This window comes from Toxotes jaculatrix, chromosome 20, assembly GCF_017976425.1.
Source record: "Toxotes jaculatrix isolate fToxJac2 chromosome 20, fToxJac2.pri, whole genome shotgun sequence".
Taxonomy (NCBI): domain Eukaryota; kingdom Metazoa; phylum Chordata; class Actinopteri; family Toxotidae; genus Toxotes; species Toxotes jaculatrix.
Window position 1 is genome coordinate 4673133 of NC_054413.1, and position 25919 is coordinate 4699051.

Below are 25919 nucleotides of genomic sequence, written 5' to 3' on the forward strand. Positions count from 1 at the left end.
TTTTTGTTGCCGATTGACCCTTCTTTGCCCCTTCTCTTCTCCTTTTTTTTTAAATTTGCGCTTCGTGTATGTTATTTAATGAGTATGAGCCCCCTGCTGGCTTTACATATGGCACATATTATATGTCCAGTAATAACCTTTATTGATAGTGATCTCAGCGGGACATAATAAATTAACTGTGGTTTATGATTTATGGATTATTATGTTCAGGTTTCTTGTGCAATGTCGTCATTGTCATGGTTTGACATTTTATTTTTAGGTTGTTTGTGATACATACTGCGCAACCTTGCTTGTAGAGACTGCCGGTCAAGCTGCTCTGTGAAATATCTTGAGGGCGATTGTTGATTAAGGGCTCTTGAGCAGCGGCAGAGGCTGTTTTAGTGTACTCCAGGATCCAGGATCGCTCACAGGTCGCCTGTAGGTATGGACTTTTGTATCCATTTTGGATTGTGCACGCTCCATTGAATAGAAGAAATTGTACTCTCCTCGAGAGAGACGACAATTACAAAGCTCAAAGTGTGTGTTTTGGGGTTTCAGCCTTTTTATGTACAATTACTTCTTATCTTATTTGAGGCCTCTGTATTTTTCTACTTCCAGTGTTGTGCAGAGCCAAGTCAAATGGGCGTAAACAGGAACAAAATAGAATTACACACCATCCATCATGAGTTTTCATGTAGCACAGAACGGCAAAAATGAAAATTCAGATACTAGAACAATCTGAACACATTGTGCAGTAGTTCTGGTGAGCATGTATCAGTGGCTTGTTATGGGTTCTTTTATGCTTTTTACGCCTCTCCCTTGCTACAAGGTAAACAAGAAAACACAAAGCTAACAGGCTGGTCCCTGGAGAACTGCCTGCATACAAAGTGATGATAAGTGTCAGCACTGATTTCAGAAGGGTTCGTGTTCAGATCCCACCCCACCTTCACAATCCCTGGGAGTGCCTTTGAGCTACAGCAGCATGCTGTGTTACACTCACCTCAAGGGAAGCAAAGAAAGGAATTACAGAGGAGTTTTTACATTTTTGCAAGTGAAGCAACTATGTTGTTCACCAGAAGTAATAAGAGTTGAAGCTTCAAAAAACACCTGAAAATGAGCTGTGACAGTTTTAAAATGGGTTAGATTAATGAGAGAGAAAAGGATTTGGCCAGGGTATACTTTTAATAAGCTCTACCAAGCTATACATATTTTATGCAAACCTCAATGTTGATGAGATTTAGAGATGGAATGCGTGAACCCAGTTTCTGCACTGCTGTGTGTCCTCCTTCAGCCAGAAAGAGAGTGGGAAATGGAGCAAACCAAACACTTCACTGAAAAGACCACATAGTGTGCTTGACCCCTGACCCGGCTTGCATGCTTTGTGGCCTGTCAGCTTTGTCCTCCTTGTCCATGGCATTTACCGGAAACAAACCGCCACGGATGGCTTCCTCAAGATTAAATGTTGACTCTCACCACGACTCACAGTTTACCCCAAGTTTGCTCCTGACAGCAGGAGATGGTGAATAAACACGGTGAGCTCCAAAAGAGAGGTGGCATATGCAAGCTGAGGCTTGAGGACACAACCAATGCAATCATCGTGCACCTAACGTGGCATCCATCAGCCGTCTGATGGATTCCATTAATAAAAGACCTTTGGTGTTGTATCCTCTGTTCAGTATGTACTCCTTCAGCGCTACCGATGTAATATTGACCTAATCATTCTCCACCCCTGCAGCGTGGGCTTGGAACCTGAAATACCATTGTTATTTATCCCATAATGAGATGTTGACATTTACAGATAAATTGAAAGAAGAGTTTCAACAATAATCCTGACTGACTACATTGTATTATAAAAAGAAATACTCTTTGTTGCTCTACACAATAAACAAAAGAGGGAACAGTACTTAATTGAAAAGCACTTCACACAATTTGCACATGCTCACTCATTTTGTTCCATTTTGATGGTAAAAAAAACCCAAAACATAATAATAAAAAAATAATTAATTGCTCAAATATAGTCTTTTCTACAAACCATTTCTGCATGGTGTAACGCAGGACCTATACTTTTCGTCCTCTTAGGCACTGGGTCTGGCGTGGTAAGGATATTAAAAATCATGAAGCGTCATAGAGGTTATTGTGAACCATCAGACTCTAGAAGGGATCGTTCGTCTGCGATAGTTAGCTGCTGACCTCAGCTGGGGATCATGCAGTGGTAGGAATACAGCAAAGAACCCCTGAACCCAAATGACATGTTGTCCATGATGAAGACCTGTCTGCAGACTTGTTCTAAGCCTCAGCCATCTCCCTGTCAGAGGTTAGTAGCAGTTACAATACGCCACAGTTGAAAGGTGCCGGGCGTGGAGGAAATTCGCCTAGAGACGCAAAAGGCTCTGGCTGCTTTCGGGATGTCACTGGCAACATGCCTCTTCAGTGTCACTTAGAGTTCAGGAACCGCACCTCAGGCTGCTTTAGGAAACATCGACCGGTCTGACAAGAGTGTTAACAAGGAGATTCCAGCCGACTGACTCAGTTTCAGGAGGAGAAATATGGTTCAGTTGATGACCCATGTTTGGGATTCAAAGTTAGGATATTTCGGCCTCTGCACCATCAGTTCAGATAATACTTTGTAATCTATTTCATGTGAGTCTTCCAGCTTAATGGAAGTGCAATACTTAATCACCAGAGAACCCCTTTAAGTTTGCAATGTTTTCACTGTGATTATTGGCGGGGTGTACTGATACTTAACAGAAACCATTTGTCTGCGTGCAACAGGCTGGAGAGAGCTTGGCTTGCGAGGAAGTAGGGAAAACAAGTAACTTGAAAGAGCAATTTTACCAGACAGACAGATGGAAACACTCAGTCTGGTCTTTCCTAATATCACTGGTATGGAGGCAGCAAAATTCAAAACACTTGGTTGACTGAGAACAGTATTGAAGTGTAGATATCACAGCTTCAATTGAGGCTTTATTCTGTACATATTTCACACCAAATGTTGAGAATCATGAAAAACATTCCCTGGAAATATCCACTAAAAGCTTGCTCTGCATGCTTTGCTTTTAATTGAGGTGATTTGTCATGTTCAAGGTGATAGAGTAAAGACAGAAATATGCACTCTGCTAAATGCTGACAGTTAAAAAGGGTCCATCTGTCCATCTTTAAATACCAACAACGGCCTTCCCCTAAGATATATGACAGTTTCTGTGTTCACTCTGATATTCAGCACATTGAAGGGATTGATGGCCATCAGACAGCTTTGACTTCAAAAAGGATTATTCAAGGTTGCTTACTTGTCATGGTAATTTTAATGCTGCAAGAGTTTCGAGTCTTCTTTCTTTAGAGATGTTCAAGGATTATTTTTTGCAGTTGTTCTTTGAGCAGAGGTCTTGAAGTCGTCTTTAAGCTCGTGACTTGTTCTTCTGAAATTAAACCCCTGTCATAAGCATGGGGTTGTTGTAGTGACTGCAAAAGTTCACTGATAAAAATGTAGCTTGTCTGACTTCTTTGTAGACCTGTATGTCTTTATATAGATCATGAGAACAACTTCTATTAATATTTTTGCATATTCTAGATACTTTAAAAAAAACTTGACTTTTATATCGGTAGCCCACATTCTTTGAATTGAAAAAGATTTGATCTTAAGATATGAAGCATGGTTTGAATGGCCATCGAGAAAGTACTGATCTAACAGGATGGCTCTCGATACTTGGTACTTATTATTGGTCCTGAGAAGGCAAAAGGCTACGGAGTCGTTTCTGCAATCAGTGGTGGATAAATGTGAAGCTGCACTTTGCATGTTGACTGCTCTTAATGGCAATGAGAGGGAACTGCTGAAAATATTTGAGCTTTAATATGCACGTCATGTAATACAGTATGTCACTGAGAAACTGCACACGGAACATTCACGTCTGTCAAACCATCTCAGCTCCTTTTATTCCAGAGGGCAGAAAATGGATGAAAATAAGTGCAACATGGAACACTGAGTCTAGCTTTCACTCAAACGAACATTCACTCACTGCTTTTGAAGTGGTGGTTTGAATAGTGGATTCATCAATGCCTAAGAAGTAACTATACTTGACACCAGTATCATTTAAGCAAAGAGGTCAAATATGCATTAGAGGGTCTCCACTGTGGCATACGTATATTTTCTTCAAAGGTTTCACAGGGCAGCTTTATGAAGCACATTATAAAAGCTTTGCAATAAAACTTTGGCAAAAATGTGCATGATAAATGTTTCCCGGGGGGACTCATTTTACCTTGACATTACTAATGACGGATTTCTGGCCAGAAAAAGAGAAATACAAAGGTCCATTTGGTGAAACATCAATCATTGTTTTATAGATTCAAACACATTTTGTAATAGCTGTAGTATGTTTTTTTTATGTGAGATGAGCTCGCTATTGCTGCAGATTTTAATGGAAAAATTGTTAGTTTGATCATTTGCAATGACCATTACATTAGTTTGCAAATCACAGCGGCATTACCGTAAGTGACAGCATTTCGCTTCATTCCATTATTTGTAGCCAAATGCAAATCATGATGGGATTTTGTAACAAAATTCATTCATGCATAAGTGGTGCATGTTTTGATCTTTGATCTAGTTTCGATGTTTGTCTAATGCACATGATATGTATTTGCTTGTGCTGTTTTATGCACTGTACATAAGTGCCTGACACGGAAGAGGAAATTCACATGGTGTAAATATTAAATATTTTATACAGCATTTACATATTCAAGTGGTATTTAATATAAGATATTTAAACATTTTATTAAATAAGATTAGTCACATGAAATACACTTAAATAAAGCCAAGATTAAATTCCAGTTCAATCAGTACCAGCTTGTTATCTCTGAATAGGTAATGTGAACTACCTCATTTGTGTAGTCATTATTAATAATTGCTAGTGGAACAATGCTTTAAGACAGAAGCCCTCAAGCCATTCTTTGCTAAGTCTAGTACCGTCACTAATATATTTAGGTTGTTTTTGTTTCAATAGATTATTTACTGCTTTATATGTCCCCCCCAGACACTGATGCTGTCTTTTCTTCCAACAGCTACACTCAGATGTGGACAAAGGAGATGGCAAAGTGAAGTACGTCTTATCTGGCGAGGGCGCCACCTCCATCTTCACCATCGATGAGAACACGGGAGACATCCACGCCACAAAGCGGCTTGATCGGGAGGCACAAGCCTACTATACCCTCCAAGCTCAAGCTGTAGACCGACTCACTAATTTACCCGTAGAGCCCAAGTCTGAATTTGTGGTCAAGGTCCAGGACATCAATGATAATGAGCCTAAGTTTCTTGATGGACCGTATTTGGCAGGGGTACCAGAGATGTCACCCTTAGGTAAGCTTCCCCATTTGTCTTAAATATAATCTCATAACAGCTCCTCCTTTTTTCCTATATGCTCTCAATCCTTGCACTTTATCCTTCTTCTCAGCTCTCTCTCATACTCTTGACTTTCTCTTTGACGTGCCCTCGCTCCAGCATCTGCATTTGATAATTTTCCACCTCACTGAATTTGTCTTCATCTCGCTCAGTCTTTAGGTCATGGGGGGAATTGGGAAGTTTGTAATTTTAATTTGAATCCAGGGTGTTCTCTTTGTAGGATGCAGTTCGTTCAAATCATGCTGGGTACACTTTAAACTGCATGAAGTTCCTCTTGAACATGAGCTCTGCATCAACTGAGGTACAAGTTAAACCACTTGGATGTGGGCATCTCTTAGCCAGAGTATGCAGGTTTACTGCATACTTTACTACATAAGTTTTTAGTCTTGATTTAAAAGTAGTAACTCTACTATTTTAGTTTTCAGATATGTGCAGTACAATAGCTGAAAGCAGCTTCACCACAGCTGCTTTGAGTCTAACATTAAAGAGACGAGTGGCAGATAACCTGAAAGGTCCAAAGGAGTCATCAGGTCATATGTCGCTGATCACATTAGCATTTTGCAGATATTTCTTTTATCTGTCTCTTTTAAATGCACTGCTGGAGGAAGTCACCATATCAAACCCTGTCTTTGACTGCCTGGACAGTCAAGGTTTCCAAGGTTTTGAATGGGTCACGCTCAAGCTCAAAATGTGAGTAAATGCAAATGAGCAACGACAACATCCTGAGGACTTTCAGTTTAGCAGGTGTATGGGAAACACAGCTGGAGTGAGGAAGAGAGGCCTCCATATTGATAAGCCATGGTCTGTGCACCTTATATTGAGATCCTAACAAGGCATTTAAGCTATTTCATCAGTTTACCAGAGCTGGTTTAGGTTTTTCTTTTTTTTTAAGGGTTTGTTTTTGCTTCCTAAAAATAACTAAAATTCTACATTTTTGTGAACATGAAATGGGTGGTGCTGAACATAAAAATGCTTTAAATATGCTGTTTCATGGTGGTTTTAGTTGGCCAGACTCAGTGTACTGTAATGTGAAGTCTGATGCATCTTAATTTACATATTTATCATCTCACATATGCCAGCATAGACCTCCAGGCTTAGAAATGCTGATGAATGACGCATGTTTAAATACTGAGTCAAGCAAACTTAAGGTCTGAATCAGCCTTGAAGGCCATAGGCATTCTGTCCACAAATTGGGCTCAGAGTTCATTCTGGCCAGTACTTACAGGTACATGCCTGCTGAAAATGTGTCTGAAAAATGTCTGATACAGACAAATACATTTCTATCCATCCATTATCTTGCCACTTCACAGTTGCAACACAGTAGGCAGAGCAGCACAGACATCCTTACCTTCCCCCAGCTTCTCCTAGGGGTTCCCAAGGTGCTCCAAGGCATGCTGGGGGCTGTGGTCTAATCACAAGTGAGCTGTGACTGATGGGATGGAGACAGAAATGAATTTGACTGTCAATACACAGAAAAAGGTGATATGGCCTTTTCTTTGGATTTACAAAAAACACAAGCACAGAGACTGAGATAACTTCAAACCTAGAGATTATGTGAATGATGAATCCCATTTATTTTCTCTTGAGGTGTTCCAGTTATTGATTATTTGTTAAAACTTCTTCAGGTCATTAACTTTCATAGTCAAAATGCAAAGTGCCGTGGCACCTTACATCCTCTTGAGATAACAGGAAATAAGACATGCTTTTTCAAGTCTTTGATACAGATCCTGTACACAAACACAAATGAACTCTGTTCGGCAGTGCAATCTGCAGCCTGTATAATAGTTCATTATCAGTACCAGGGCCTAGCAATCAGTCCTCTCAGGCTGCTGAAAAGATGTAGATTTGCTCCTCAAATTATGTCAAATTCATGACACAATCAGCATGACTTTATTAAAATATGCAAGAGAAGGTACAACGGGCATCATTAGCAGGTACCTGAAAATATCTTTAAAAAGTAACTAAGACCTAAGAATATATCGGCTTTTTTGAAGTAATAAATTAAATGTACAGTCAGTTCTTTATACTAGCAACATAGTCTCATATCAGTCTATTGGGTAAACTACAGTGGCAGTTTTTTTTTTCTTTTTTAGAGAAAATTGATGATGTTGCCTTTTGCATCATTGAGAGTTTATAAAAGTGTGTTTACGTACTGTTGTAATTTAAAGGAAGAGAGTTAGAGTGTTAGTGGCCATCCTATAAACGGATGTCTTTGCCTACTCTGGGGCACTGGAAACAAGTTGTGAACATGACACTGACAAATTATCACCTTTTGAGCTGATACGACAAACTTTTTCGTTACACATCCAGCAGATGCAGACCAACATTAGCATTTCAGTTTGTCAGGCCACCTGGCATGTGAGAGTCCAATATTCACTCTCCTTTTAGATCTGTTTTGATCCCCACTAACTCCAGAGGGAAATATGCTTCTTTAGCTCTTAAATGCTCCACTATGTTCACCACCTAGTTTCTAACTTTGTCTGTCAGCTGCTCGGTGCTGAACTGAAAACAGCTGCCTGCTGCAGTTGGAAATGATACAATGAGAGCTGTGGGAGTGAAGCAAAACCGTAAAGTTGTGGGCCAGAAACCAAAAACAATGCCTCCCCTCAGCTGTTAAAGGCTATACAGCTGAGGGGAGCTGCAAAATCAGGTGATAGTTCTCTGTGGGTTAATCACTGTGTGTGACGCCTTTCACACAAACAGTATGTGATCAGTTGTTAATAATCATAGCTGCTTTAAGTTTCAGGGCTCTAACAATAGCATATATGCAAGCGTATTGCACTTCATATACCCATAAACTGTGAAAGTAGAAAACTGCGTCTCAGCGTTGCCTCAGTACCTCAAACATGCGTGGTACCGTACAGATGCAAATTAGTGAAAACAAAGGTGTTTATGGCCTTTTTAGAACCTTCAAAGTCAAAGGGGAAATTTCAGCAGACATACAGTGGGAGTGGGAGTCATTCCAAGGGAAGCAGCGCTTTGCTTACAACACAGGCACGGAGATCTCTGAAGGATTACACAGCCGACTGTCAACGGGGGGTACAGAGCTCAGGCTTAAGGAACCAGAGGATTAGAGTACAAGGGCTTGGAGTCTCGTGTCCAACCCGAGATAAGACGGCAACTCGGTACATCAACCACAGAGGAGGATGCGTTCACACCACGAGTGCTGGGTCACCCTTGCCACTTTATTTACTCTGCCAGTTGCTGTGAAGGTCTTCATCACAAGTTGTGAGAACAACAGGAGAATCATGCATTGCCCCTCTTTGTAAATATCTGCTCAAAGCAATTATCAGTGCCGTAAAGAACAAGGAAGGGCCAAGCACCTCTTGTCCTCAATAATTCCTTTATAGATGTCTTTAAATCATTAATGGTCACAGCTCTGCACTGCTGATGAATGGGTTCAATTTAGAGGAAATCATGAATTTAATTAATTAAAGTAATTAGAGGCAGTGCTCGTCCATACACACGGAGACCTTATGGCCCCAGGATCTCTGAAGGCTTTTGTCTTAATCACGGCAGGGATGTCAAATAAAAGACAAGAGAGCTTGAGGACAGTTGGAGGTGTGACAATCGCAAGCCTTGGCTCTGTCCCGCTGCACAGCAAAGGGCCAAAGGAGCCGTTTGAGGGCTCATTACAAGCATAGAGAATGTAATGTCAACTCAAGGCCACAGCTTTTGAATTTACTACTCACCAGTCCTATAGCCAGCTGTCATTGTTCCTGTCTAATTCATGAGAGCGGAGATCAAGGATGGAATAGTCGTTTGATTCTGGAAATTTTTATTCCGGTTTAAAGAGAGATGATGATGGTGATTCTTTGCACCATGGGTTATCAATATACACTCTGTGGCCACTTTATTATCTACAGTCTAAAGTGATCTAATACAACAGCCCTGCCTTAATATCTGTGTTAAAGCTAATAATGATCAGCTCTTGGTTAAAGGTGGTGTTGTACTGGACTACATTTTATTGAGAGGTGAGAGTTTACATACATGAGGTGGGCAAAAAATCTAAACATTACAAGCATCAAAAAATAAGATGTCAGGGCAGTGCGCCTAATACAGTGGACGCTGAGATGTTAAAACACATAGAAAACAGCAGGAAGAAGGTAACTTTCTTTAAAAGTGTTGTAATTCATTTTTGCTTTTCCAATGCAAATGAATGTGAATTGAACTCTAAGCAATAATCCCTGCTTATCTGAAACAGTGGGGAGCAGGTGTGAATGTGCATGAATATAATCAACTTAATCAACGTTGCCTTCTTTGAATACTCATGAAGGCATTGCAAAATTACTGGGCTTAAACGAAACGCTTTAATATTTATATATTTATTTACTTTTTTAAATACATGTGCGTTGCAGATCAATTTTCAAGTCACACACTTGGTTTCAAATTTGTTCACCTTTAGTCACACGAAAAATGATTCGTATTTCTGCATGCAGAAGATGGACAAGTTACACATTACATTCTGGGTCGCATTCCTCAAAAACAAACATAGCTGCATTGTGAGTGCGCACTCAGAAAATACATATTGTACTTGACAGTCGAATGCAGATTTTATATACAAGTGGCTGAAGAATACCTGTCTCCCATTCAGATTAAGCTTGCCACATTTATTTTCATTACTGGCAGATGACAGTGGCTCACCCAAGATACAGAATTGATTAGGAAACCTGTTTTGTACACAGCTGCGGGGAATAAATAAAAAATGTGAAGATCTGATCCATCACGTCAATGAAGATGGACAAATATTGAAGGGACACAGACAGGGCAAATTGAGTAGCAGATGACAACCTTGTGGAGCAGAAAGAATCTATTCAAATTTCAGACTGTTCGTTTTTTTTTTTTTTTGGTCTTTTTTTTTTTTTTTACCTCCAGCTCACCCGGCTGGTATTAGCTTTCATTCTGATATTACTGTTAGAACAGGATGTGTGTTGGATTCAGAGGGCAACCTGTAGAAAAAGAGCTAAAAAAAAATAAACCTTTAAAAGCTGTGCTCCATCCGAGTCCATATTGAATGTTAATTTACAGCCTCGTCTGCTGCGCCGTGTGTGAAGTGATTTTAACTATCAACCTGTAATAGAGATTTAGACGTCGCCTGAGTTCTCTTTCATACAGTCATTCTTTGACCTTGGTGTTTTAAACTACCTGTAATATAACCTGTCATGACTAAGAGGTGATGATATAATCTAGGTGTCCTTCTACAACCAGCCTGGTGATAACTTCTCCAGCTTCACCAAGCGTTTTTTTTCCATTATATTGTTCACATCCAGGGCCAGAGCCTGTTAATTCTGCTTTACAACCAGAATGGAGGACTCTAATCTTCAATTTCCATGATCACTTCATTCTGTAAAAGCCTGTAAAATACATCTCATGTTAGAAAGTGAGATTTTTATTAGGATGTTTGCTTCAAAGTAAAATATACCCAACTTGTAAGACAGCACTTTCTGTCAGATGCGACAATATAAGCTCAAGCTGAGCCAGATACGGTATGCGCTGCTGGCCATTAAAGTGAAATATTCAAGCATAAACCGGGTTATTCATCTGTCCACCTGGAAAAGACACACTCGTGGAAAATGGTGTTTCTTCATTTTCAAGGTTATTTCAACAATGCCTGTTGTTGATGATTTCACCGCTGCCAAGTATGAGACTGCTGAAGGCGTCAGCTTTAAGACCATCACTGACGTATAGTCTAACAGCAAAAAATAGCCAGCACCATAATGGTTGTTTGTGATCATTTAAAAATTTATTACATGGCTTTTCCTCTCTATTATCAGACCAATAACAATTCTTTTACCTAAAATTACTTTCCCTGAAAAAAAAAAAAACGTGAAATGAGCCCAGTTGGAACAACAGGGCTCATTTATACCTTAACCTATTGAAATTAATTGGCACTGATTGTCACTGATTATGTTTTCTCTGTGAAATCTTCAAATGCTTTTCTGCCTTACCTTCTGAGCCACGGCTGTCATCTCAAGTCACATCAACCATGTTCAGTCGGTACATTTAAAGAGAAATGCAAAAGGAGTCATGACTGATGTCTTCTTTTCTGCCTTGGAGGAAGAGTGGGAGAGGACAATACTCCACTGCACGTAGAAACAACAGTTGTCAGTTGTCAGCAGAGTTCTCAGTCGAGTTTGAGAACAAATTTCCTTCTTGTAAGCTGGAGGGAAGTTTTGGGATTTTGGAGCACTGCTGGCCACTAAAACAAAATCAGGTTTTATATCTTGTGTTTTGCAACTTTATCCACAGCCCTCCACTGCGTAAGATCAGTATTTTCCCAAGACTAAGGTATATTATTAATAGAAATGAGTCTTCAACTGCCTCTAGAAACCCTTTGTGTATCTTAGTAACACCTTAAAGTGTTTCCAAATTAATGTGTAAGTTAAAATGAAAGCCTTATATCCCATAAATCAAGGGCTTTTCAAATTAAGATGTTCTTTCAAATTAATGGAGAAGCACACCAAATACCTTAATCCGTGGTTATGATGTGTTTTCAGCATTTGTGTTTTCTGCATTGTTTTTGGTTAAATCCAATTGAATTTCACTCTTCTAAAAAAAGCTGTACAATTCATTCATCCAACTGGAACACTTCATTAAAGCAGATCTCCTACCTTTCACTACCAGCACCAAAATTCAACAGAGCATCCTAAATATACAACACTTAAGATGTTTGTGCTACAAGACTGCAAACCTGTCTCTCGCCTTCAGATATCATTTTGTGTTCATGGTTACATTTTCTCTTCTGCAGATCAACATCTTCACAAACAGGAGCTGTTTGTGAACCTTTAATCAGTAACTGGATGGGTTACCATCTGTTCATGTGAACAAAGATTTAAAGTTGAAAATAGAATGCTAAGTGTACTAAAGAAAAAAAAAAAGGAAGAAAAGAAAGAAAAAAATGTTTCCTCAAGTGTGTCTTTTTCTAAAACTTTGTTCCAGTGAGTTTTATTCAGCTCAATTTGTACAACACAAAGATACAGTGTCCTCCTATGACATCGCTGGAGGACAAATTCAAACTCTTTGACTCTTCTGAAACCAAAAAAAGTTGCAGTTTTGGGATCAGCAATGATATGAGACACATAATAATTTAGCCTTGTCTTTTTTGGTGTGGGTGAAGTGCCTCTTTAACATGCACAGATGGGTTGCAGAACCCATTTGGCTGCTGAATTAGAATCAACAGATTGAAGTTTCCGGAGAAGACGCCGCTAACTGATCTGCGGGAGGCAAATGGGAACAACGGCAACAAAATGATCTCGAAAGGATAGGAGTTACACTTTAATCCTGCAGCAGAATCACTGCAAATGATGGCAACAACTGAAAGTGTTGTTTGTTTAGCAGCGTTTGAGGCCAAGAGCACATGTCAGATCTTTTGCTGCTGCTGGTTTCAGTGAAAAACTGCTTTAAACTCAGACATTATGTATAAAAATTAAACTCAGTACAAAACAAGACACCAGTCTCAACAAAGGCTAATGACTAATGAGATTATTTACTGCCTCAGAAGTTACATTTTCTTTGCTTTGTCCCTTTTTTTTCCCCCTTTCAAGTAGGATTTGTCACGCACTCAGTTGATATGATGACTCTTTCCACATTTAGCTCTGTTTGACTTGGCTTCTGGATGTTGTCTTGGAAACTAATGAAGGGCTGTCTGCCCACAGGAACCATGGTAGTGCAAGTGGCAGCCACAGATGCAGATGACCCAACATATGGGAACAGTGCCAGGGTGGTCTACAGCATCATCCACGGACAGCCGTACTTCTCAGTGGAGCCCAAGACAGGTGGGTGTAACATGTCTCAGGCGTGAGAGGTGGTGATTTAATGCACAGATTTGTCATTTAAACGCCCTGAAAACACTCTCTCCATCAGATTTTTAGAAAGAGCGATGGGGTACTAAATGAACACATGATTTTGTTACAAAGTTGGAACTGTTTCCAGGCCACTTTCAATTTTTCAACTTTAATTTCTGCTTTTTTAGCCATGAATATTTAATCCTATTGAGAAATACTTAAAAGAGTAGTTCATACACTGAACATTGCACTCCATAATTGATGCAGCAGAACCAGATATATTGTCTTTTTTTTTTTAATGAGATATTATTTTTTTTTATTCCACAAATTCTCCTTACCTGTCAAAACCTGGATCCTACATTACCCACAATGCAAGTGCTGGCAGTTAAGTTGGAGATTCAGGTGTGTTATGCTAGACCTTTAATGCTTATTTTAATTTTGCAATCAATAATTTATTTGCATGTGCAGCTGACAACCAAATTCTATTAAGTATTGTCACTTTGTGTTGTAGAAATAGCAGCAATCAAATTAGATAATAGTTTAAAATCCCTAATAAAAGTGATAAAATAACCTGCAGGATAAGATTTGAGGATGTGGGCTGTTTTTTCCTGAGAAGTGCAGCGGCAGTCCTCGCTACATCTTCATAGCTGGCTCATTAGCCACTGCCCTGCCGAGGCTGGGCTACTTCATGCAAAGCACTCTTGCGAGAAAACAGAAAAATATGGGCCATCCCATAATATTAGGCTTCATCCTCTGCTTTGAGAGCAACACATACACACATGCTGGGATTTTATGAATGTAGTTCTAATTCATGAACTGGTGAAAGCCACTGCAATGCAGGGATTTATGTCGTTTATTTTTCACACTCAGGCAGACACAGAAATAAGAGAGATGCTCGACAAGAACACTCCACCGTGACCTGTAAGGTTCACTGTAAACATTCAGCAAGCCTAACCACTGGAAGAAAATGGAACATTCAAGAAAAAAATTAATGTATCTCAGAAGAAAGGAAATGACTCCATACTGTTCTGGCATTATGGATATTTGTCAGAGGAGTTAAAGATGTTGTGAGCATCAAAATTTCAACCCATTTAGCTGTGAAGCACAGTATCACAGGAATTCTATGCTGTTTTTCACTTTGTAGAGACCTTCGACTAATGAAGCCTCCCACTGCAGCTTTCATTAGGGAACATTTCCATGTTTCCATGTTTTAGGGCTAACATTTACATGTTTTATACACTCTAAATGGAAAAAAAAATTCCTCATGGATATTCTTTAAGCTCCGACGGGTCCACTGGGACCTCTCTGAGGCTGTACATCTTTGATTTTAAGTGAGGGACTCTTCTTGGTTCCTAAGAAGCTAAAACTTCTGTGGGCCAATCAATGTGTTAAAATGCTGGGATCACCTTCACTGAGATGGGTTAGGTATGTAACTTGTAAATTTGTACGGCAGTGTTTTGCCTCATTTCCTTTTCTGTGATGAATTCAACTGGTGATCAAGCACCGGATTAGTCCAAATGATGGACCATCTCAGTCCATACTGTATGGGTATTTTGTACAGCCTCATGTTTAAATTGTAATATCACCCAGTTTAATTAACATTGTAGAACAGTTTAAACATGCTTAAGTAATCCCTTGAGTAATTTCTTAAAATATGTGTCCTTTAATAACTGATTTCCAAGATTTTTTTAAATTCCCTCTTCATCCTCATTCATCTTCAGTTATATGTGCCTGGGAGTTTGTCTAAATTCAACTAAATGTCTAAAGTGCTCAGTTTCTCCTGACACAGTCGTGTGTTTGGTTTAGACACCCTCTCCTGAGGTTTTTTTGGTGTAAAACTACGTCCCTGGAATTTAATTTAGTCCCTGGTTCTACAGTGGCAATCTCAGGTAGGGAAAGTGAGTTCCTAGAAAGTTGGTCCTGTTCTTGCAGTGAGAATGCTCCTAAAAACAGCTCTCTGGTGAATCTGGAAACTGAGCGGCTCCCCCATTAATTGGTGGTTTGATTCCTGGCTCTTCCTGCCCGCATGTCGAAGCATCCATGAGCAAGGAACTTAAATTGAAACCCTTAAATGATCCCGATGAGAATATGAAGGGAAAAGTAAAAATGGTGTCTGCCAAGTGATTTTTAGATTTAAGTGTCAGAAGTTGCTTAGTGCAGCTTTTAAGCTTAAAACTTTAAGCACACAGATAAATCCCACATTGGTACTCTTTCTGTAGGACAATGGCGGGTTTATTAACCTGTCACACAAGCACACACATACAGACACACACACACACCTAAATGTGCACCCATATACAGCCCTTGGGCCCCTGCCAGCGCCTCGGCTGTCTGCTGCCCATCTCCGCCTGACCACGACTGATTATACTTGGCTCTCTTTCCATCCGCGTAGAAGGTGATTGGATCTCATGGTTATGAGATACAATATTGGTGTCAGAATTGAATAGCATGGATGGCCGTCAGAGAGGTGTGACTCCATGTGGGACTTGACGCAGGGAAGCATGAAGACATGCCCTCTTGTTTGACAGGGATAACGTTAATACAACCTTGTATAAAAAGCCTGCTTATACAACAGTAACTTGTGTGTCAAGGGGGAAATGCTGCAGGCCTTTATATCAGCATTGTTACTTTCTACAAGTCTCTTTTGATTTATAGAGGTTTCATAATTTTATTTTATTTTTTTTAGATTTTTCCCAATATATTGCTCCCTGAAAAAGTACGAGATCCCACTATAATTGAGAGAAATATTAGAAAGTGTTCACTCAGTTACCTTCATCTTCATCTTCATTTAGTTGCCTTTCAAGGAGAACTACCTTGGGGAAATAAAAATTTATGCTACTGAAAATGCTCTGCTGGTTTCCTGTAAAAACCAAGATCCTGTTGTGTCATCAACTTTTAACACTGCTGCACCTTTTACAAACTTGCCACCAACTTATCGCACTTGGAAATATTTATTTGAACGTTTGTAATTGGGTGTAAGATAATACATACTAAGTTCTGCTACTTCTTATTTTAGAAGAAAGTTAAGATTTTGATCATGAAGACCTTGAAAAAAGGGGCCTCATTCATCATGTACTGTCCAGCAGAAATTTCTAAAACTGGTACAAGACTGATGGAGATTTGACCACCTGGCCCTGGGCGTTCAGTGATCTTTAACAAAGTTTGCGAGAACACTTGAACCCATCGATGAGTCTCAAGTGACACTTCATGACACCAATACCAATTAGAGCGAGAGCAGATATTTACTTAAGTGATGTTCAAACAGCTTGTCTGCCCCATAAAGTCCCCATTACTCTCATATCATGTTTTTCTTAGACCCATTCAGCTCAATGACCAGAGCTCATACTTTCACAGCCTGAGCTGGTGACGTGTTTTTCATTAAGCTAAGTGGATTCTTTAAATCCCAAGGTTACACATATATTTCAAAAGCTTTAATGGGTTATAATTGCTCACTGTGAGTGGCCTGTGTTCTCTTACAGTCGATTGTGATGCTAACCAGAATTAATTTCTGCTACATGCCCTACTGCACACTGGAAGCAAGGAGGAGGGTGAGACATGATACACAGATGTCATCAAATAATGCCAGTCTGCTTACATCGTGTGTTTTGTATTAAGCTGTCAGTGGCCCTAAAGAGTTCGTCATGGAATCCGTCAACTGTGGGCATAAAAGACATGCTAGCATTGTTACTGGTCATACCAGAACAAATATGGCCTTAATGAGTCAAGGTGCATTTTGAACTGAGTCAAGGTGCATTTTATTGATCATGAATTTAACTTTTCTAAGAGGAGAACTGTGTCATTTTTTTCTTTCATAGTCTTACTTTAAATGCCATTATATTCTACAGGTGTTAAATATTGCGACCGCCTTCAGTACTGGCTGTGAAAGAGGTCTGTGTTGTTTGTGTTAACTGTTAGTTTTTAACATATTGTCAATACCATGTATCTTACAGAATACACTCAGGGGGAGAGGCACTAGCTTTTAGACAGCAACCCAGGATTGAGTGCTGTGGGATGAGCGTTGTGCTTCTGTCTTAGCAAGTTACTAATTAGTCCCATTTGCAGCACACGCCTGGGCCATAGCAGAGGGTGACTTTGACAAAGTGCCTGGGCTGAAATACACTCTAAGCTCCACACTGCAATACTGCACTAGCGATTAAGTGGCAGAGGGCTAATGGTCAGAGGGGGAGGAGGATGCATCTGACCCAGTGTTAGGTGGGTAGCATCCTGGCTCTCTTTCGTCTAACAAGTCTCTTTACTCTGGTTCTTAATCCCAAATTGAATCTACAAGGTGCCCTTGGGAAAAGTACTTAATCCTGAATAGCTCCAATAACTTCCAAGCAATGCATAATGTCGGCAAATTACATAAGTTGCAGCACCTAAAAGTGCTCAGTTAAGACAGCATTTTGTAATATATATTGATTGATAGCTTGTAGTTTAGTTTGAAGGTGAAGCTGAAATGGTAATGCTGTTAAGGACTGCGTTCTAATTGATGGCAGGCTCAAGGAGGTTTGAACAGCTGCCTCCAGCTCCATACACCTTGGTGATATGGCAAGTCCTTCAGAGACAATTATCCACGCACATTAGCACTGCTAAGTATGCATGCATGCTCGCAAACCTCAATGGCTGGAATAACAAAAGAAGAATTTAGTTAGTAGGAAATGCCAGGTGCCTGAATGAGAGGATTAATTACATTCTGAAGGGGTTATTTAAGATGAGACATGGCTTGCCTCTCAAAGCGACACGAGTATGACATCTGAATATGACAGGTACTCAGGTGATGGAAGCCTGGACAGACCGAGCTTTGTGTCTGCCTGAGAATCTAATTAAACTGAAAAGCTCAAATAAAGAAAAAGGCCAGGTCCAATCCTTGTGTACTCTATAGCCTCTCTGGCTCTTCACATGTGAAATTGCGACGCTGAGGTCAAGAGGAGACGAGCTCGCTGTGATCAGCATGTGATTAAGATATTAGAATGGCCTTTTTTAAAATCAGGCGTGCTTTTCTTTAGCTTCATCTTTAAAGCTGTGTGTCGTTGTGCCTCTTTGCAAGACTCTTGTTGTGGCGGCTGCACCAAATCGAGAACATTACAGCTGAAGGCTAGATATAAATCTGGCTGCCTCCTGCTGTTCAGGCAGGTAATATAGAGAAGGGGGTGCAATTTTTTAATTCCAATCACAAAACAACACACACTGGGATGTGTGCACAGATGAACACACTTCCATTTCAGCTTAACATTACAAATGAATGGATCTTACGTTCTATAACATGCTCGACATAATGATGTCTTTCAATGACACTTGGATCCTTTGTACTGTATCATCATGGGGTCCCTTCACACTCGTGCTTCCCTGTGACCCATGATTAGAGCATGATCCTTGAATGTCACTCAGTAATAAACTACCTGGGCTGGAGGTTTTATTCCCTGTTTGTATGGCCTGTTTTTGTGTTATGGGATCTATCCCTTGTATGTGGACCGCCTGAGGGTTCAGCAAATCACATACTGCACCCGTCATGTTTAAGTGTTCATCACCTTCATCAGTACCTCTCATAGCTGCACGCAGAGCCAGAGGCTCCCTCCAAAGTCTGCACTTTTATTTTGTCTTCCCAAGACAAATGTCAAGTATCTGGGCTTTAGCAGGGAGCATGGCCCACCCGTCTGCCGCCAGTGGTGTGGAGACAGCTAGATAAATGCATGGCTACAATGCGTCTGGCTTGCACCGGAGGCAAGGAGTCACGGCGCAATGCGAGGCCGTGCCACGATAGCGACAGAAGGATTTTAATCATCCCAGCTCCCCAGGAATGACACCAGCGCCGCACGGGGTAACAGAGATAGAGAGTGAGGGGGCTGGCACCCAGCAGACAAACAACAGCCTTGCAACATCACTGTGTGGATTAGCAGTGTCGCTCGGTGAGAAGTGTGTGCTTCTGGCCAGGCGGGAGGAGAAACATGACGCTCTTTTTTTTCTTTTCTTCTCTTTTTTTTTTTGTGGGTTGAAATCAGGATTCATGGCATCATTAACCACAGCCAATATCTCTCAGGCTCCAACACACCAAGCTGATATTAAATAAGTATATCAATTGTGTGTGAAGCCTATCTATGGTTTAGTGAAAGCATTCATTTGTCTCACTGCTGGCTGCATAAACTTAACATCTTTTTATTTCACCTTTCAGGAGCCATCCGTTGCAGCTGTTATTATAATCCAACCATTATCCAGCTTCCTCCTCAGCTTTACCGCTCCCGAACGTTTAAAAATACCTCTTTCAAGTGTAGACATACACACTTTGTCCCTGTGGTGGTGTTGTATGGAGTAGATAACAGAAAAGTTTTGTTCTGTTTGTGTCTAGCTAGTATTAAGGGAGCCTTGCTGGATTGAAGGCTAGAAGTAACCTTCCTGATGCAACTCAGTAAACAGGGTTCACAGGTGTCACTACAGGAAGCACCAGAGCAGTGGTGGTGCTCTTTAATTGGCTATGAGGCTACACTGTGGAAGAAGCAACAGAAAAGTGATGAATGGATGGATGAAGGAAGGATGTAAGGGATAAACAGAGCAGATGGGTGAATGTCCACAGCACACAGACAGAGGCCTAAATTCTCAGCATAAAGGCATTAGGCGTTCCTATAAAAAAAAAAAAAAAACATGACATGTTTTGACTTTGTCGTTGAGGCTTAACCAAAGGAGAGAAAAGCAGCCGTGTTCTCCCTCTGCGCTCAATGAGAACATCCCACAGTTCATTATTTGATGCAGGCCTGAAATGGCATGTTTTGTAGTGCTACAGCAACAGATTACTGCTTTATTGACCACAGTCATCCCACTGTAAGCCCACTGGCAGGGACTTTGGAGAAAAGAAGTGGACAGCTCACTATAATTTAGCTAACTGAGCCATTTAGTTAAAGCAGCCATTAACAGTTTTCAGCTAGAGGGACTGTAATGACATGAATAAAGGATGGCAGGGAGAGAAAATTTAAACACCTAATGGAATTGTTTATTTTCACGTACAGCCACAATTGACGGTCAAAAGGCATCTTCATTTTTCTCTTGAAGTCTTTTGACCCACTTTTCTTGTTTTGTTTGTCCTCCCTCCTTTGTTTCCTGGATTGAGCTTAATTGTGAATTCTACGTGTGTGTGTGTGTGTGTGTGTGTGTGTGTGAGAGAGAGAGAGAGAGAGAGAGAGAGAGAGAGAGAGAGAGAGAGAGAGTGTATCTGTGCTTGTACCTCTATTCCAACGAGAACCAGACTTTAAATCCTTGCTCAGGTTAAAGGAAGAACAGGGGTTATTTGAGGCATGCAGTGATGCGGTTTGTGGTTTTGGGTTAGGGAGGAAAGGTTTGTGTGAATAACATGTTACATTAACCCTTATCGGACCAACTGATGCACTGGGCATAAAATCATATGGTATTACTGTTTATATAATGTCATGTTATGAAGTCTTTCCAATTAGCAAGCTGCAGATACGGAACCACATGAACATTCATTTGTTGAGTTGTTTATCTTGCGATCTGATGAATTTAAGTCCAATATTCATCCTCCCTTTTTCTCTGCTTTTGGTTTGCACCAGCTCCTGCAGCAAATATCTGGCTTTGCAGCAGCTCAATGCTCCATGTTGTTCACCAGCTAGTTACTAACACTGACTGCCATTTGAGGCTGGTCTGGTAGTTTACACTGGGTTTATTAGAGGTTTTTCACAGAAAACAGCTGTCTGCCCTGACTAGAAACAAGGTTATTGTTATGTCAAAACAGTGAAGTTGTGTCTGTAATCATAAAGCAACTGGAACACAAAAACACAGTTGGATGATAATTGTCTGTAATATGCACTGATAAGATACACCTTCCACAATATGTAATTTGATCTTTTGTCCATAGAAAAATGGTGATTGATGAAGCTTTGTGTAAAACAAAAAAAAAAAAAAAAAAAAAAATACTTCTGCTTCTTCAAATCTGTCACTGAAACCTCCAAACATTCGTGGTAATGTCATGTCTAGAAACAACACAGTCCTCGTCAAGGGCACAGCTTTTTTTTCTTCCTCGTGAGAGTGGACCTCAATTACATGTCAAATTTCTGTGTAATTTAAAGGATTATGAGAAATTCTTCAGGTGCAAACTCTAAGCAAGAGCCCCCCCCCCTTTGATCTGCTTCATCAGGCTGTGAATACGATAAAGCAACTAAAAATGATTCATTCATTCGGGAACTGTGTGCTGTGGCTTTGTGAGGTTCTTAATGAGTAATCTTCCATGTTCTGTAGGAATCTTTAATAAGTGCCATTTAATGAATGAAACACATTGTGTGGTAAGTCATTAACTTTGAAAGCAACAGTGATTGCTTTTGAAGGATTAGGACATTTTTCTTTGCATTTAAATGCGTGGCGTTAATTTTTGTGGAATTATCATCTTTGTAGTCAAGAGATAAAGTTGAGATTAGAAAAATGTCATTAATGAAACGATTTCTCTTCAGGCTTTTCAGTATTTTGTGCATGTGTACCACAACTTGGCTTAACAGTAGCTGTTATATGCAGCAGCTCAGGTGCAAACAGACAACTACAGACAAATGCCAGTCATTTGATGCCAGTGTTGTCGCATCTCTGATGCTTTTCTGATACAGATCAATCATGACAGGGGGACAGACAGATAATGTCTCCCCTGGCAGCTAAAATGTCCCCTTGCATGTGCTCTTTTTTCTGACAGCGTCTTAACATTAACCTCATCATATGTCAGACTGCTAAACTGTTTGGAGTGACAGCACGTTTGAGGGCACAGAAGAGTCAGAATTCATTGCTGTTGTGTAAACAAGCTACCAGCCATTATGGACATCCCCCATTAACCCCAAGTCATGTTTTCCTGTAATTGCTACTTGAAGGGTTGATTTGAACAGGTTTTTCCTGTCTGAATCCATATTTTTATACATACAGTTCATACATTTTGACATGAATAGAGCCTTACAGTCCCTGAGTGTTCTACTGGCCAGCCAGCTTGGTAGTTTAAATAATTTCAGAGCATTAAATGCAATTTTGTTGATGTCTTTTAGTCACTTTTTGTTTGATGGTGTTCAAGATTTTTTTATGCTTTTGTAAAACCCAACACTTGCAGCAAGCTAGAGGCATTTAAAGCTCTATGGGGAAGTTCTGACAACAATCAGTCTTCTTGAAGGAAGAAAAACTAGCAAAATACAGATGAAAACAACAGGAACATAACCTATTTATCAAACATATTTTCTTCTTGTCACCTAAAGTAGTGATTCTCAACCTGGGGTGCTTGTACCCCAGGAGGTACTTCTGCAGTTAACAGCAGACATGTGGAAAAACTAATTCTGAAATAGAAATTACTATTTGATAAGTAAAAGCAAAAAAGGAAATGGTTGAAACATCCAAATTCTGCCACTTCGAAAGGTATTAGTTCAAATGTAAAGTTTACCAAATATACCAAGCGCTTTAGTTCATATGAAAACATTATTGTAGGCTATCTGCTTTTGGAACATCTACTTTAAAGGCAATTCAGATCACACAATTTGGAACATGACAGGTAGTGCTGATGAAGAGGTACCTGAGCTGATATCTTGACAGGACTGCGGGTGTACGTCTTTTCTGAACCACTAAAAGCATATTTTTCTTCCTCTCTGTCTCTCTTTTCAGGTGTCATCAGAACAGCTCTGCCAAACATGGACCGGGAGACGAGGGACCAGTATGTGCTTGTCATCCAGGCCAAAGACATGGTCGGACAGATGGGTGGCCTGTCCGGCACCACCTCTGTCACTGTCACGCTCACTGATGTCAACGACAACCCGCCTCGGTTCACTCAGAGTAAGACTCTCTTGTCCCTATAAGGTCAATTAAGCTTGTCATGTACAGTACATTCCATTTTTTTTCACCAGCTGCTCAGCAATCAGAATAAAACCACCACCTTCTTGCTCCATTTGCAGTGTTTACGATCCAGCCAAATGGGCCTTTAAAGATCTGTTATTGCTGAAAAACCACTTGAACTCAGAGGACCAAATGAGGGCATACTGTGTATACAATGAATGCAGTGGCACAGAAAAGGCTGGACTGTTATTCCACCCTTGAAAAGAAGTAACTGGAAAATACTAAATTTTCTATATTATCTGTAACAACACTGCAGCATTATTTTTCCTCTAATGTCCAGCAGAATAAAGTTGAACAGAAAATACTCACAAATCTTAGAAGCAAAACACACTCATTAAATCCTTGTCATTAAACTTTTTCTAAGATTATGTTAAGCGGATTCCTAACCCCATTCGCTCTTTATCTTTGTAACTTCCCTGGATTTGTGTTTTCAGCAAACATTTGGACTTTTTATGACCAAATTAAAAAACGGCCTTCCTGCAAGGTGTGCACCTCCCTGCTTTACTCTTCATCAGAGCTGGGGGCTGCTTCAGCGTTGGATACCAGGATCAATCAGGCTCCGTTTTTTGTTGTCGGCCTATTTCACGGGCTGTTAATGGGTTCCAGGCCGAGCTTTAGGATTCAAAGGCATGCAGTGCTTCTCATGATAATCCGAAGCTCCGGCAATCGGTTTACCGCTGATAGCCCAAACACTGTCTGGCTGGTGCACTCACCATTGGACTGCCATGAATTTGCTGGCCCCTGGGGGGAAAGAAAGGTTCAAGTTTGCACAACAAGTCATCAGTGCCATTTTAACCCAGTGCTGTCACACTGGGAAGAAAGAGACTTTGGAGGAGTTCTGGGTTTTGCTCCTGCTGTCGCACTCACAGGGTCATGGGTCAGAATCGATAGACCATTATGGAGCATCAGAGCTGATAGAATCCAGGAGCTGTTGCTAGTCCTTGGAAGAGGCGAAGGGAAAGAAGCCAAGGTTAGCTGCATGAGAGGACAGGCTAGGGGGAGTGTGGGGGGAGAAGCGAAAAGAGGTAGGTGTAGGGGCAAAACGGAGGGAGGAAAGCAATTTTTTGGTCTTTTAAAGAGCTGCTATTCCACGGCAAATTAAAAAGCCATTATAAAGATTACATGGCGGCAAACAATGTCAGGCAGATTAGCATTTAGACGGTGGCTGAGGGAGACACTGTGAGGAACACAGAAAGGTCTGGTAATGAGCTCTGCCATGGTGATTGGGGAGATTATGATTATGAATATGATTCCCCTCTTTATTCTAAGAGTACTTTAAATAAAAAGTGTCAGACAAAAGCTCAGGGAACACAATGGAGAGTTTCAGAGTAATAGAATCTTCGAGTGGACATTTCATCCTCTGAAAGGTACCAAAGGAATCTAACTATGACTCCTGTTTTTTTTTTTTTTCTTACTTTGTCTTTTTTTGGTTGAAGAGATAATCCATTACATCCAGAAAATATTTAGGAAGTTCTGTAGTTTGCTATATATACTCTTCCAGCTGTAGAAGTTGCAGAAATGTGAAAACGAGAAATGGGTCTTTGCTTTGTTAACTGTATATTTTACTTTTCCATTGCAGTCTCCACTAGCTATGCTGCAGTATGAAGTTGAAGTTAAAGTAAAGTGCTTTATTCCATATGTGTCACTACTGCTGCCTGTCTGTGTTATGCAGCTTGAATTTGAGGAGCCACACAGCCAAATCAAAGTTGAAGGGGTATAACAAAAGCTGAGATGCTTGAAGGTGAGTTGGTAGCGAAATAAGCACATCCATTACTAGCATCCACTCCTGTCCATCCTTTTCCAGAGAGCTATCAGTACACAGTGCTGGAATCGCTGCCGGTGCAATCTGTGGTGGCCAGAATTAAAGCGGCGGATGCCGATATAGGCTCTAACGCGGAGATGGACTACAGGATCATGGACGGAGACGGGCCTGGCATGTTCAACATAACAACGGATGAGGATACACAAGAGGGGGTCATCATTCTGCTAAAGGTACAGCATGAAAAACAGGCTAGTTTTTATAACACAACAGAAATACACCAGTAAGGAATTAAGAATCCCTGTTCAGTCAGACTGTGAATAGAGCCTGTGGTGAATATTTTTGTCAGAAACTAAAATATTTGTACCATGACTTTCTGCCCATAAATGACACTGAACCCTCACTTCTGAAAGTCAGTGAGACATAGGGGAAAATTTTCAGGCTGTTGGCTAAATCCCTGTGTGTGAGCAGCTGGTATGGCATTAAATGTTTCTTAGAATATAGATTGGAGTGGTGTGACTATGCATCTGCAGTTAACTCTGTTCCTTTTTCTACCTGAAAAATATACAACATCAAAGTGCTCAATTTTTCCCACCTGCTACCACCTACTATCACAACATTTACAGTACTGCTGTGCTGGATACACAAATCTTACTGGATGTCAAATCTTTAGTATTACATATACTCAACAATTCTAAAATCTTGGATGAATCACCAACATCACAACATCACCAACTTTGTCGACTTACTGTAAAAGTTATATTTACAGAAAACCTAATATATAGTAGCTCATTCCCCTGTGCAATAAACCTCCATTGTTGGCCAAAAACTATTAAAAAGACATCAGGGAGGCACATACTAGATGACATGTAACTTCATTACGATGAACATGGGCTCTGTAGTTTCTAAGTCAGTACCACATACACCATCCTGCTGCTGTAAATACACACAAGATCACCAAATGCATATCAATCCACAGCTAAAAATGGTCCCCAACAAATGTGCTATTTACTACTGTTTTCTAGAAAACTACATTGTGCAACTGTTCAAAAGAAACCAAAGAAAACTGTCTGAGCCCTTTGTAAAAATAAAATTGTATATTTGTGGCCATTTCTGAAGATTCAACAGGGAATAATGGGCTTGGAGCTGAGAGCCA

The 25919-nt window shown here is 40.3% G+C and overlaps 1 protein-coding gene across 2 annotated transcripts in view; it reads left to right on the top strand.

Annotated features, from left to right (window-relative positions):
- The window catches only part of LOC121200274 (cadherin-7-like), a 71884-nt gene that overhangs the window by 19551 nt on the left and 26414 nt on the right, over positions 1–25919 (top strand). Inside the window, exons 2-5 of one of the 2 annotated variants that reach the window (XM_041065458.1) lie at positions 5032–5326; positions 13024–13143; positions 22777–22944; positions 24809–24996. In XM_041065458.1, coding sequence (XP_040921392.1) covers positions 5032–5326; positions 13024–13143; positions 22777–22944; positions 24809–24996 — 771 coding nt within the window. Of the gene's footprint in view, positions 1–5031; positions 5327–13023; positions 13144–22776; positions 22945–24808; positions 24997–25919 lie in introns of those variants that run through there. The other variant, XM_041065459.1, reaches the window with a different exon arrangement.